Raw genomic sequence first — 14,603 nt, forward strand, 5'->3', positions numbered from 1 at the left:
AAGCTCCGCCCCCGTTTCCACAGAAACGGAAAAAAACGAAGAGAGGAGTGCATCTTCTGACAGCGAGAGCGAAGAGGAGGCGGAGTTTCACCCTCAGAGCCCCTCTGACTCCGCCCAGCTCATCAGAGAAGACCCAGAGGCGGAGCTAGAGTCGAGCCAGCAAGCCCCGCCCACTACAGCAGAGCCTCAGCCAATCACAGTTGATATCGTCACAGAGGAGGAGGTTGCCGAGCAACGGGAGAAAGATGATGTGGACCAAGTGCCTCCAGATGAAGCCCCCAATGGCCAGGCCCAACACGGCGAGGAGGCTCCGCCCACACTGGGCGCGGTTGCCGAGGAAGAGGAGGAGGCGGAGCCGTGTGTCGTCAACGGTGACGTGTCTCACGTGGAAACGGAGCGTGCGCCACAGGTGATCTGTTGCTCGGAGGTAAATCGGCTTGTGTGAACCTGCCAAAAGATTACAAATTACAAACGAGTGGCAAACTACGCCCACTCCTCTCCTCCTCTTCTCTTCCTCCTCCATCATCCTTCCATCCCTGCGCCACCGCTGCTGCTGCTTCTCCTCCTCCACTGGAAAACGGAGAAATCTCTCTCACTCTTTTCTCTCGCCCTCTCTCTCTCTCACCCTCTCTCGCGCTTCTACAGTCGCAACAGCGTCTGCCTCCGCCCTCGCGTTTTTCAAAACACCGAACAAAATATGTGCGTGAGAAGAAAGAGGAAATTGATGAATTGTAAAAGCTCCTTGTAAACAGCAGCTGACGAAAGTTTTGAGCGTAAACACACAGATCAATAAAGAGATCGATCGTCGGTATTGATTTCTGATCAGCTTCAGTGTGTGTTGTGTAATCTTCCCGTTCATATCATCACTCGCCTTTTCATTTGGTGCTTCATCTCCTTCACCGCACACACACACACACACACACACACACACTCTCTCCCTCTCAGTGTCAGTCAGAAGTTTGGACACACCTCCCCTACGGGGTTAAACGCCTGTAGACACTTTCTGAACTGAAGCCTCTGGGAAAGACACAAGATACCGGAACACTGCTGTGCGAGGATTTGATGGCATTCAGCCACAGAAACCTCAGTGAGCTCAGGCACTGATTTGGTGTCTGTTCTGGGCCCGCGGCCCGTTCCAAAGGCTCCGAGAACACAGTTCCACTGCTCCACAGCTGGAGGGCTTTAAACAACACTGAGCGTGACGACCTTAGACTCATGTGCAGCTGCTCTACAGGAGCCAGTTTCACTGCCAGTACACATTTACGTGTAAATTATTCATTGTGGTGTGTTCAGGCTTTTGACTACACACACACACACACACACACACACACACAGAGAGTGTCATTGTCTGGCTGCTGCACGGCAAAGCTGTTGCTATTTTGTGTGGTGTGTTTTGTGAGTAGTTACTCTGTGTGTGTGTGTGTGTGTGTGTGCTAAGCATGTTAGCTGCTGTTTTATATTTATTTATCCCTAAAAAAACAGCGCTGGAACCAAAGGTACAGTAAAAGCCAGAGATCCAGAGCCGTCTGATTCTTATTTGTTGTTTTGTTTGTTTATTCATTTTACAGCTCGCTGATAAACACCAAAACACCACCAAAGCCTGGTCATCTATTGATCGACTGATTGATTGATTGATTGACATGTGTCCAGCGTGCTGTTTTAGCATGCGCTGTTTTTCTGACCACACCAAAGACCTCTAGTCTGCAGCTCTGCTTTTGATTCACCTCCTTTTTTTTTTTTTTTTTTAAAGCATGAATCTCCCGCCGATCTGTGGGGTGTTTCCCGTGTGTGTGTGTGTGTGTGTGTGTGTGTGTGTACGTGTGACACTGTGTGTCTTACTGAGTCACTGACCCCGCCCCCTGGTCTCCCTCCTGCAGCCCCCAGTGGTGAAGACGGAAATGGTGACCATTTCGGACACGTTCGCAGCTCAGAAGACGGAAATCGCCACCAAGGAGGTTCCCATCGTCCACACGGAAACCAAGACCATCACCTACGAAGCTGCACAGGTACCGCCCCCTTTTACAGCTCTCAGCCAATGAGCACTCTGCACCCTCTGAGCATTAGTAATGCTCACTCTTTGACGTCGGTTAAACTGATTTGTGATGGTACTCTCCCTCGTCTCCACAGTGGAACACAGTTCTGTTTCTTAATGAAACCCCACGAGCCCCACAGCAGTGTTCTCCCCCTGTGTAAACAGCCCCTGTTCAGAACGCCCGCTTTCAGCACCTGTTCCTTTAAATGATAATGAGCCGCTCTCTGTTCACCCCGACCCCGAGCGCACAGCAGTGAGGAGCGAGGAGCAGAAGCTCTGGTTTTTAGCCGTTTTCACTCTGTTCTCTTTCTTCTCCGTTTTTACTCAGTGCTCTTATTTCTCCGCGCTCGTTGTGTCTGTTTCGCTGAGTTTAACCTCGTCTTTGCGCTCTCACATAAACACGGGTCCAGCGCTGTGATTGGACAGACTCAGACGAGGGGGCGGGGCCAATCTAAAGTCTCTGCACTTGACGTCAGAAGCGGTGCAGAGTCAGAACGACTCGTTTAATCCCGTGTTTTCAGACTCAGGCAGCGCACAGAGAACTGACTGGGGTCTTGTTTCACAGTGTGTGGGTTGGTGGGCTCCAGATTCACACATTACTGTAAACATGCACAGAATGACGGATCTCCTTTACAGCATCTGTTTTGTCAGTTACATGTCACACACTGTACAGAAAGCTGATTGTTTTATGTTTTGATTGACAGCTGGACGGTACTGGAGACGGAGAGCCAGGGGTTTTAATGACCGCTCAGACCATCACCTCAGAGTCACTGTGTACGACTACAACTACTCACATCACCAAGGTAACTACACGGTTCAGTAATAACCGCACAATACACATAGCACAGGAATGTGGACCGGGCATGGGTTGACCACAGGGTGTCAGTGCGGTTTGAACAGGTGTGGCGTTAGCAGAGCTAGCATTACAGCTAACGGCAGAGAGGGGCAGCAAATGTCCGCACTAGAGCTCTGCAGCCAGCTGGTGTAGACGCTGTTCTCACGTTCAGAAAGTGGTGGGGACATATCCCCAGCGTAAATGATGCCGTTATTATCATTATTTACTGTAAATAAATGTGAGTGTAATGATGCTCAGTTGTTCTGTGTCTATGAATGAACTCAAAGCTGAGGTTTGTTTATTTGTTGACACTTTGTTTGTCAGACGCTAAAAGGCGGGCTGTCGGAAACTCGGATTGAGAAACGCATCGTCATCACGGGCGACTCGGACATCGACCACGACCAGGTGAGTGCCCCGAGACAGCTGAGAAACAGCTGAGACACTGCTGAGACATGAGTCTGGAGCTCCTGAGTTTTCCAGACCTGCGGCGCTCTGGGTGTGGCCCGCTGAAGGTGAAAAGGTGAAAGCGGTTCGAGACTTTTTCCTGTTTTATTTATCGTTATTTCAAAAAATGAAAGTACACGGTCACAACAAATACGTGGATTTTTTTAAATTATTATGAACGGAAGCGCTGCTGTTCCGAGGGAAAGGAGTTGTAAAACAGTAAAACAGCCCGAGCTCAAGTAAACAAACAGCACTCACTGCCCTCTAGTGGTGCGCCGTATTATTTCCCCTGACTTTGGTTAGGCTTTAGGCTGCACTTGGGTTACACACACTTTCATGCACACATCCACATTGTGTGGTGTTTTTTTCATCTGAGGTTTTTGAAGGTGGGATTGAATTTGAGAATTTGAGGAATGCGATTATAGATGTTACATTTTACATAAAAATACTCACCCTTCGGTAGAGCTCTCTGTTGGTGATCCACAGGATCTGAGAAAGACATGGGGTTTTAAAACAAAGCCAAATGAACCATGAGAGGAATCGGTGTGTGTGTGTGTGTGTGTGTGTGTGTGGGTAAACTGTGTGTTCCCCTCATCTTCATGTTCACCAATTCAGTTGCTTTTAGTTTAATTTTAGTTGCTTTCCATTTGTCCGTTTTTCTTTTAACACACCTCTTTCCCTCCTGTTTGTTTGTTTGTTTGTTTGTCTGTTTACTCCTCTGTCCGGCCGGTCAGGCCTTGGCCCAGGCCATTAAAGAAGCCAAAGAGCAGCACCCGGACATGTCTGTGACTCGCGTTGTCGTCCACAAGGAGACGGAGCTCGCAGAGGACGACGAGTAGAAGGTATTCGTTTCTGTGTTTGTTTATTTATTTATTCATTTTTCCGTGAGTCCTTCATCCGTCCCGGTCAGTCTGTGGTCACTGGGTGTGTCCCGAGGAAGTAATGATGAGGTCCTGGCACCTGAAAGCACCTTAAACCTCGCTCCATGTGAAACTAATCCTGTCTGAATGGGGGTTAAGAAGCGCGTTTTACTTGTGCAAAGTAAACTGGGTCTGGAACAGATCTATTCCAAGTTTTACCTGATTTCACGTTCGTATCCAATATCCTCCGTAAACGCCTGGTAAAAACTGGTGGAAAACCAGAGAGCGGCTAAAATCCGGGAGACGTTTAAAAACAGCAGTTTTATTTGATCTGTGTTGTATTTATTTCGTGTACAGGGGGGTCCTCGACTTACGACGTTGATCCGTTCCTACGTCGCATCGTAAACCGATTTTCGGTGTAAGTCAGAACATACGTAAAAAACATACTGTAAGCACTTATCCTGTCCTAACACCTATCCTCCTCGGTCCCGAGCCGCGTAACCGTGTATTCTTCCGCCGCGCCGCGCACACCAAACACGAAGTTCACATTACGACGTTCACAGTTACCACGAAACATACCACGACTGACGTAACCCGAGGACCTCCTGTATATTTACGTTTTTAGATTCTAATTTTATTATTCAGAATTTTAATTCTGAATATTCTTTATAACCAGGTTTGAGTAAAGGTTAATTTATATTTACAGTGGTGTAATTGCAGTATTATGTCATCATTATCAGTGCCGTAAAATGACAATAATATCGTTTATCATAATTCGTAATTGTAATGTATCGACCACAAATAATAAAGCTGTCGTGACAGGCCGAGGTTTGCAGGCTGTGTGTTTTTAGTGTTTGTTGTTTACAGTTAGGGAGCGTTTGTTAGCTAAGAGCAACAAAATTAATGATTGTGTCACCAATTTTCAATCCCGGCCAAATTTTCCATGATTACTGCTAATGTCTGCTGTAACCATGGCTTTATGAAACCCTCCCTTCAATAAATCAGAAACACCTCAGAAAAAGCCTGCGTGTAACAGGTTATCACTTCTATTCTGATCGTCTTACAGCATATTTTTTAGGATCGTTTTTCAGCAGCTGCGGTTTAATCAACCTCTCTCCTCTCCCTGTACTAGTCGTTTCACATGTAAAGCCCTCTGCAGAGGTTTGTGTTTACCATTTCACTCACACGTCAAACAGCTCTCAAGCAGCAGCAGTTGTGCAGGAAACACTGTCTTACATAAATAATCTTACGTCAATCATCTCATGTCACTCGAACACCTGGGAAATGTTAAATAAACAGCACAAATGTTACTTTAAGGTGCTTTCATTTGTGGGTTATCATTCCTTTCCATGCTCTCATCCTCTCTGCGTCTGCTTCTCACGTTCCTGAGCACACGCACATGTGTCTAATCTCAGTGTCATTAACATCAAGGTAACTGAGTGGCTCCTCAGATTACTAACGTAGCTGTGTTAAAACCAGTTGAACAGAGGGTCTCAAAGTCAAGGTCAGATTGACCACGCACAGCTCCTCCTGGGCACAGTGCTGCCTTACACACACACACTGTACAGTAACTACATTATACACAAGTCTGTGTGGGAGTGTCCATCTGGCAGGAGCATTTGGGGGTTGCCCTGTACCGTCTGTCACCAGCAGGGGGCAGCAGCGGTGCTCGTCTACAGCGGCCTCAACCACATATTAGTGACTCGAATTCCCTGAGGTGATTCACACCATGCAGTTGTGTCAGATTTCTGAACAAATCTCTCTCTCTCTGTCTGTCTGTCTTTCTCTCTATCTATTTATCTATCTATCTATCTATCTATCTATCTATCTATCTGTCTCTCTCTCTCTCCTCTGTCTGTCTCTCTCTCTCTATCTATCTGTCTGTCTCTCTCTCTCTCCTCTGTCTCTCTCTATCTATCTATCTCTATGTCTCTCTCTCTCCTCTCTGTCTCTCTCTCTCTCTCTCCTCTGTCTGTCTCTCTCTCTCTATCTATCTATCTGTCTCTCTCTCTCTGTCTCTGTCTCTCCACAGAGCTGAAGCCCGTGAGGTTCATCTCCCATGTTGTCCGGACAGAAAAGTTCTTCCCTCCGCTCTGGAATAAAGGATTAAAAGTATGTTTATCTCTCTCTTGGACGGAGGACAAAAGAATGAGAGAAGACCCGAGCCTCGGACGCATCTGTTTAAAAACCACAACCACTCGACTAACTTTGTTTTTCTTATTTGTCTCTTTTCTTTTTTTTATCGTAGCGTGTTTATTATTGATGATTTTATTCCCTCAACACAAGGTTCTCCCCGATGTTCAGAACAGATAGAGTTCACACTCGTTGTTTGTTGTTTTTTAATTGTTCGGTAGTGATTCACATTCCTAGCACATCAGAGCGAAAGGGTGGGGGGGGGTGGTCTCGAGAGGATGAGCTTAAGACACAAAACGCTGCAAGAAATGATCTGTTATTATGTTAAAACCTCTCAGATCCAGTGGGTGTTTGGACTATTTCTGACCCAGAGACAGTTCTAAGGAGATTATATAAGTCTTCTACCTGTTTCTAGTGGTTTTTCCAGGTTTTAAGGTGGTTTTCTCTAGAAATGGTGTCAGATTTGGCTGGTGTTGGGCATAAAGCATTGTTTTTGCGTTATTTATTTCTTAAAACATGTCAGAAATAATCTAGAAGTGGAGTAACACACATTTCCCCATGGAATAAATCAGAAGAAGACACCTTACCACCTTAAATCCCTTTAGAAAACACCTTAAAACTACTGCAATCACGTAGTAAAAAACACCTAAAAGCAGGAGACTAATTAGGAATATTAGAAATGTCACTTGCTTTTAAGGTGATTTCACTTGGAAACAACTGATAAAGCCTGGTTTATTTGTCTGCGTTCGCCCACGTAAACATCAGTGCCACTACAGATAGAATCCGGTACCTTAAATCCACCTTAAATTCCCAGCATCCTGTTGAAATTCCATTGGAGGCTGCCCCCCGGTGGCCACGGTCATGTTAATTGTTGTGCAGAGACGTTGACGTGGATTATCGCAGACCTACAATCCAGGTTTACGATAGAGGACGCTCCGACAGTGCCCTCTGGTGGACACTTGGCTTTGTGCATAGTGACGTTACGAGGTTTTCTGTTAATAAGGGATGCCGCATGAAGACTCAGTAAAGACGTAAAGAGACACAGGGCTAGCAGGGCAGTTTATAAACGGATATAAATATATATAGAGATAAAATAATATCTGGGACCGTTTTTTTTAAAGGGGCTGGGGGCGGGACTTTGGAGTTCACTTCGTAACTTCTTTGTAAGGGACCACTCCGTTCGCACAAGCAGTGCCAATTCTTCTCTATGCAGATAAACACATAAACAAACAAGTAAACATTCCACCACAGGGAGGCGCTGTTCCTCTACCTCTCTTAGGGACGAGAAGATAAACACTGAGACTAAAAACAACAACAAGGACTACAGCCTCCTCAGACTCTGGGCAGCTTTCCATGCTCTCGCACTTCTCCACCTCCTCCTGGCTCCACCCCAACATTCCCAACATCTGGGGTTTCTCTCTCTCTCTCTCTCTCACTTTCAGATGATCTGGGCTTGTTTGCTCCTTTTAAAAATGATTTTAATTAATATTTCTCCTGGAAACACAGCTCTGCAACAGTGAAAAAACAAATCGCTGATCTGTGTCTCAAATCGCAGTGTCTCTCTCTCTCTCACTCTTCTCTCTCTCTCTCACACACTCTTTCCTCTCTCTCCCTCACTCTCTATCTCGTCTCTCTCTCTCCCTCAGCCTCTCTCTTGTCTCTCTCTCTGGCTAAAAGCACCCATCTCGACCCTCTCTTCGTTTTTAGCAGCTTTGATAACCGTGTCATGTTTTTGGCCCCGCCCACTTTCCGCTGCCTCCTGTCCTCTGTGTGTAACATTGTTGAAATAAAGTTTGTTTATTCTCTAGTTTCTCTCTGTTGTTTATTTCTCTGTTATATTTAACAACAACAACGACTCACAGACAGCTCTCAACACGGGGGTTATTTATTACTTTACAGCGTTTTCTTTATAAAATAAGAGTTAAACGCCTCTGTCGTTCCTGAAGGATCCGGTTTACGCTCCACAGAGCGGGTCCCCACAGGACACATCATCATCATCCTCTGAGGCTCAGAGGTCCATGGAGGGAAATGTGGGTGGAGTTTCAGAGCATTGGATTCAGTCCGTACAGTTCGAGTTCTTTGCTTTTGTGATGTCACAAAATCAGCAAAGTTACACGCCTCTTTACAGCAGTTTAACTCCTCCCACTCCTTCAGGTGTGTTTCTTCTCATCTGCTCTGGGCCGGTGTGTGTGTGTGTGTGTGTTTGACTCCTCTATCCTAATGAATGGATGAGAGTCAGTCATGTTTCTTCGTGGCTGTCCTGTGCTGATGAATGTGTGTGTGTCGATGTGTGTGTTTGTGAATGTGTGTGTGGTGTGGTGTGAACACCAGGCCTTCTGCTGTGTCCCGTGGGTCCCGAGCTTTGGAAAGGTGCACTTCCACTGAGAGAGAAAGAGATGAGTTACTTACAGTTCAAATTTAAAAATTAAAACTTAATGGCTTTGGCATATATTTATTCTGCATAGGCATTGTCTATAGACGTGTTTTGCTACACTTGTGAGGACACAATTATTTCTACTTCTAACTCAAACCTCAGTAACCAGAGTAAATCATTTCACTCTTTTTTTTAATCATTAGAAACCGAGAACCATCAAAATGTCCAAACATCGCTATAAAACGTGCCATATTCCGACCCTTGAGAGGATGTCTGGTCCTCACAAATTCATAAAAACCCACACAGCGTAGGGAAAGACTGTCTGTACCTTCCTGTAGTTCCCAGTTCAGATGAAGGAGGACGAGGAGAAGCAGGAGAACGACGGGAAGAAAAACTCCTCCAAACACACACCACACGGGGAGCAGCTTTAGGAACTCAGCCAGTGAAAACATCTCTCTGTCTCTCTCTCACACACACACTCTCATACATTCATTCATAAACACACATAAACAAACTGTCACTACTCTGGTCACTGTGTCTTGTTCTGCTGTGTGTGTGTGTGTGTGTGTGGACTTTGGGCTGGACTTTGTGAAACCCGTGATGGGATTTAGTGTAGCGCTAGTTAATCACTCACTCAGACTCGAGGACCTGTTTAACACGTGCCATGGTCTTGTGTTGAGCTTGTTGCGTCACAGCCCAGAGCTGGGGGGGGCTTTATATGTCCCACACTTTGCACTGGGAATGGTAGCCACAGTGTGCAGCTGAATCCACTCTTTGTAAGGGAAGGGGTGTCTACCTCCATACTGAACTGTGTGTGTGTGTGTGTGTGTGTGTTTAGGGTCAGAGTTAAGGCTGGTGTATGATCTTGCATCGAATCGCTGCAGAGTCTAATATGTTGTGAGTGTTCATACGTGTGCTCCCTGTGTCTATGTAAAGAGGAGGGCACTGTTTTTATTTGTTTTCATTCAGAAGTAATTTTTTTAAGGTGGAGCGGTGTGTGTGAGTAAGAAGCGACTATCTTTTAAGGTGGAGCGGTGCGTGTGAGTAAGAAGCGACTGTATCTTTTAAGGTGGACCGGTGTGTGTGAGTAAGAAGCGACTATCTTTTAATGTGGACCGGTGAGTGTGAGTAAGAAGTGACTGTCCCTTTTAAGGTGGAGCGGTGAGTGTGAGTAAGAAGCGACTGTATCTTTTAAGGTGGAGCGGTGTGTGTGAGTAAGAAGCGACTGTATCTTTTAATGTGGAGCGGTGCGTGTGAGTAAGAAGCGACTGTATCTTTTAAGGTGGAGCGGTGCGTGTGAGTAAGAAGCGACTGTATCTTTTAATGTGGGGCGGTGCGTGTGAGTAAGAAGCGACTGTATCTTTTAAGGTGGAGCGGTGCGTGTGAGTAAGAAGCGACTGTCCCTTTTAAGGTGGAGCGGTGTGTGTGAGTAAGAAGCGACTGTATCTTTTAAGGTGGAGCGGTGAGTGTGAGTAAGAAGCGACTGTCCCTTTTAAGGTGGAGCGGTGTGTGTGAGTAAGAAGCGACTGTAACTTTTAAGGTGGAACGGTGTGTGTGAGTTAGAAGTGACTGTATCTTTTAAGGTGGAACGGTGCGTGTGAGTAAGAAGCGACTGTCCCTTTTAAGGTGGAGCGGTGCGTGTGAGTAAGAAGCGACTGTAACTTTTAATGTGGAGCGGTGTGTGTGAGTAAGAAGCGACTGTATCTTTTAAGGTGGAGCGGTGAGTGTGAGTAAGAAGCGACTGTATCTTTTAAGGTGGAGCGGTGAGTGTGAGTAAGAAGCGACTGTCCCTTTTATGGTGGAGCGGTGTGTGTGAGTAAGAAGCGACTGTAACTTTTAATGTGGAGCGGTGTGTGTGAGTAAGAAGCGACTGTAACTTTTAAGGTGGAGCGGTGTGTGTGAGTAAGAAGCGACTGTATCTTTTAAGGTGGAGCGGTGTGTGTGAGTAAGAAGCGACTGTATCTTTTAAGGTGGAGCGGTGAGTGTGAGTAAGAAGCGACTGTCCCTTTTATGGTGGAGCGGTGTGTGTGAGTAAGAAGCGACTGTAACTTTTAATGTGGAGCGGTGTGTGTGAGTAAGAAGCGACTGTATCTTTTAAGGTGGAGCGGTGAGTGTGAGTAAGAAGCGACTGTCCCTTTTATGGTGGAGCGGTGTGTGTGAGTAAGAAGCGACTGTAACTTTTAATGTGGAGCGGTGTGTGTGAGTAAGAAGCGACTGTATCTTTTAAGGTGGAGCGGTGAGTGTGAGTAAGAAGCGACTGTCCCTTTTAAGGTGGAGCGGTGCGTGTGAGTAAGAAGCGACTGTGCCTTTTAAGGTGGAGCGGTGTGTGTGAGTAAGAAGCGACTGTATCTTTTAAGGTGGAGCGGTGCGTGTGAGTAAGAAGCGACTGTATCTTTTAAGGTGGACCGGTGTGTGTGAGTAAGAAGCGACTATCTTTTAATGTGGACCGGTGAGTGTGAGTAAGAAGCGACTGTCCCTTTTAAGGTGGAGCGGTGTGTGTGAGTAAGAAGCGACTGTATCTTTTAATGTGGAGCGGTGAGTGTGAGTAAGAAGCGACTGTCCCTTTTATGGTGGAGCGGTGTGTGTGAGTAAGAAGCGACTGTAACTTTTAATGTGGAGCGGTGTGTGTGAGTAAGAAGCGACTGTATCTTTTAAGGTGGAGCGGTGAGTGTGAGTAAGAAGCGACTGTCCCTTTTATGGTGGCGCGGTGTGTGTGAGTAAGAAGCGACTGTAACTTTTAATGTGGAGCGGCGTGTGTGAGTAAGAAGCGACTGTATCTTTTAAGGTGGAGCGGTGAGTGTGAGTAAGAAGCGACTGTCCCTTTTAAGGTGGAGCGGTGCGTGTGAGTAAGAAGCGACTGTGCCTTTTAAGGTGGAGCGGTGTGTGAGTAAGAAGCGACTGTATCTTTTAAGGTGGAGCGGTGCGTGTGAGTAAGAAGCGACTGTATCTTTTAAGGTGGAGCGGTGCGTGTGAGTAAGAAGCGACTGTATCTTTTAAGGTGGACCGGTGTGTGTGAGTAAGAAGCGACTATCTTTTAATGTGGACCGGTGAGTGTGAGTAAGAAGCGACTGTCCCTTTTAAGGTGGAGCGGTGTGTGTGAGTAAGAAGCGACTGTATCTTTTAAGGTGGAGCGGTGAGTGTGAGTAAGAAGCGACTGTATCTTTTAAGGTGGAGCGGTGAGTGTGAGTAAGAAGCGACTGTCCCTTTTAAGGTGGAGCGGTGTGTGTGAGTAAGAAGCGACTGTATCTTTTAAGGTGGAGCGGTGCGTGTGAGTAAGAAGCGACTGTATCTTTTAAGGTGGAGCGGTGCGTGTGAGTAAGAAGCGACTATCTTTTAATGTGGACCGGTGAGTGTGAGTAAGAAGCGACTGTCCCTTTTAAGGTGGAGCGGTGTGTGTGAGTAAGAAGCGACTGTATCTTTTAAGGTGGAGCGGTGAGTGTGAGTAAGAAGCGACTGTCCCTTTTAAGGTTGAGCAGTGTGTGTGAGTAAGAAGCGACTGTAACTTTTAAGGTGGAGCGGTGTGTGTGAGTAAGAAGCGACTGTATCTTTTAAGGTGGAGCGGTGAGTGTGAGTAAGAAGCGACTGTCCCTTTTAAGGTGGAGCGGTGTGTGTGAGTAAGAAGCGACTGTAACTTTTAAGGTGGAACGGTGTGTGTGAGTAAGAAGTGACTGTATCTTTTAAGGTGGAACGGTGCGTGTGAGTAAGAAGCGACTGTTCCTTTTAAGGTGGAGCGGTGCGTGTGAGTAAGAAGCGACTGTAACTTTTAAGGTGGAGCGGTGTGTGTGAGTAAGATGCGACTGTATCTTTTAAGGTGGAGCGGTGAGTGTGAGTAAGAAGCGACTGTCCCTTTTAAGGTGGAGCGGTGAGTGTGAGTAAGAAGCGACTGTAACTTTTAATGTGGAGCAGTGTGTGTGTGTGAGTAATAAGCAAATGTATGTTTTAACGTGGCGCGATGTGTGTGAGTAAAAAGTGAATGTATCTTTTAAGGTGGAGCGGTGTGAGTAAAAAGCGAATGTATCTTTTAAGGTGGAGCGGTGCGTGTGAGTAAGAAGCGACTGTATCTTTTATACATCCCTGTCCCTGTGATGGCGGCGAATTGTTTAAAACTCATTGTAGTACCCTTCCACTGCAAAGTTAGACTCAGTCCAGTCCTTTCACTAAAATAGTAAATGGTAAGTGCATATGTACGCTTAGAGCATACAAGTGTTTTTGTGTGTGTGTGTGTGTGTTCGTGCGTGTATGCTGTGTGTGTATGTGTATATGCTGTGTGTGTGTATATGCTGTGTTTGTGTATGCTGTGCGTTTATGTGTGTATGCTGTGTCTGTGTTTATGCTCTGTGTGTGTGTATATGCATATGCTGTGTCTGTGTTTATGCTGTGTGTGTGTGTGTGTATGTGTGTATGCTGTGTCTGTGTTTATGCTCTGTGTGTGTGTATGCTGTGTGTCTGTCTGTGTATATGCTGTGTGTGTGTATATGCATATGCTCTGTGTGTGTATATGCTCTGTGTGTGTGTATGCTGTGTGTGTGTGTATGTGTGTATGCTGTGTGTCTGTGTGTGTATGCTGTGTGTCTGTGTATATGCTGTGTGTGTGTGTGTGTGTATGATGTGTGTGTGTGTAGGTCATAAGTTAGTTAAGTGATGACCAATCGATAACGTCAGTGGACGTCCAAAATCCATCTTAATAAGTTAGTTAAGTGGTGACCAATCGATAACGTCAGTGGACGTCCAAAATCCATCTTAATAAGTTAGTTAAGTGATGACCTATCGATAACGTCAGTGGACGTCCAAAATCCATCTTAATAAGTTAGTTAAGTGATGACCTATCGATAACGTCAGTGGACGTCCAAACTCCATCTTAATAAGTTAGTTAAGTGGTGACCAATCGATAACGTCAGTGGACGTCCAAAATCCATCTTAATAAGTTAGTTAAGTGGTGACCTATCGATAACGTCAGAGGACGTCCAAAATCCATCTTAATAAGTTAGTTAAGTGGTGACCAATCGATAACGTCAGTGGACGTCCAAAATGCGTTTTATACAAGTAATTGATTTCGGGACCAATTAATAAAGTCAATGGACGTCCAAAATACGTCTAATAGTCGTCTTTTCACTGTCTGTGTTTGGATGTCTTTTCAACTTTCATTTTCAACCTTAAGAGAACGTTGATTAGACGGCAGTCATTACGTTATTTCAACGTTTAATCAACGGCTAAATGTTTACTGGGCTATGGCTTTTGTTTACTTCATTCCATGTACTGCACCCACTTCATAACAAACGCCTATGTGGACATTGAATTATACTTCATTTGAATATACTTCACTTTCTTTACTGTTTAAAAGTCTCAAATACGCATTACATTCTACTCTACATCATCACAAACTACTCTGTTCCTGTTTGTAACTTTAGCTTAGCTTCTATTGCTAAATAAATCCTCATTTCTCTACAATCACTCGCCCAGTTACATTTAACAAATACTCCCCGAGACAAACATCACGCTACAATCACTTTTCTCTAATTTCCCAGCAGAATAAATCATGAAATTAAATCATGGGGAGGTATTTCCAGGCTGTTCGTTGTTGTGCATACTTTACTCAGAGTCCTGTAGCCTAATTAACTCTTAACGTTCCCCAAATCTACTCATTTAGCGGGCAGTCCGCTCACTCTTTAACACACTTGTTAACTGGACGTAGATGTGCTGAGAATATAAACGATAATAATTCTTTAAACGTCTTAAACTTTAAACGCTCATCACACTCGCGTCTGTTCTGCTGTAACTCTACGGCGCTGCTGGTGTCTGCCGCTAACATCCGGGAACTACTGAGAGGCTCCATGATCCGCCATCGCCGTTAAAAACAAATACTGCTTCATTGGAGTCAGCGGTGTTAAAGGAGCTCTCTCTCTCTCTCTCTCTCTCTCTCTCTCT

The 14,603-nt window shown here is 45.5% G+C and overlaps 1 protein-coding gene across 1 annotated transcript in view; it reads left to right on the forward strand.

The window, feature by feature from the left end:
* LOC136702766 (band 4.1-like protein 2) overlaps positions 1 to 8,070 on the forward strand; it is a 19,355-nt gene extending 11,285 nt beyond the window's left edge. Inside the window, exons 6-11 of the mRNA XM_066677904.1 lie at positions 1 to 427; positions 1,878 to 2,006; positions 2,737 to 2,835; positions 3,192 to 3,272; positions 4,046 to 4,153; positions 6,204 to 8,070. The exon at positions 1 to 427 is cut by the window's left edge and continues 107 nt beyond it. Of these exons, the coding sequence (XP_066534001.1) occupies positions 1 to 427; positions 1,878 to 2,006; positions 2,737 to 2,835; positions 3,192 to 3,272; positions 4,046 to 4,150 (841 nt within the window). The 3' untranslated portion in view covers positions 4,151 to 4,153; positions 6,204 to 8,070. The remainder of the gene's footprint in view (positions 428 to 1,877; positions 2,007 to 2,736; positions 2,836 to 3,191; positions 3,273 to 4,045; positions 4,154 to 6,203) is intronic.
* The last annotated feature ends 6,533 nt before the right edge of the window (positions 8,071 to 14,603 follow it).

This window comes from Hoplias malabaricus, chromosome 7 (genome assembly GCF_029633855.1).
Source record: "Hoplias malabaricus isolate fHopMal1 chromosome 7, fHopMal1.hap1, whole genome shotgun sequence".
In the NCBI taxonomy this organism is placed as follows: Eukaryota; Metazoa; Chordata; class Actinopteri; order Characiformes; family Erythrinidae; genus Hoplias; species Hoplias malabaricus.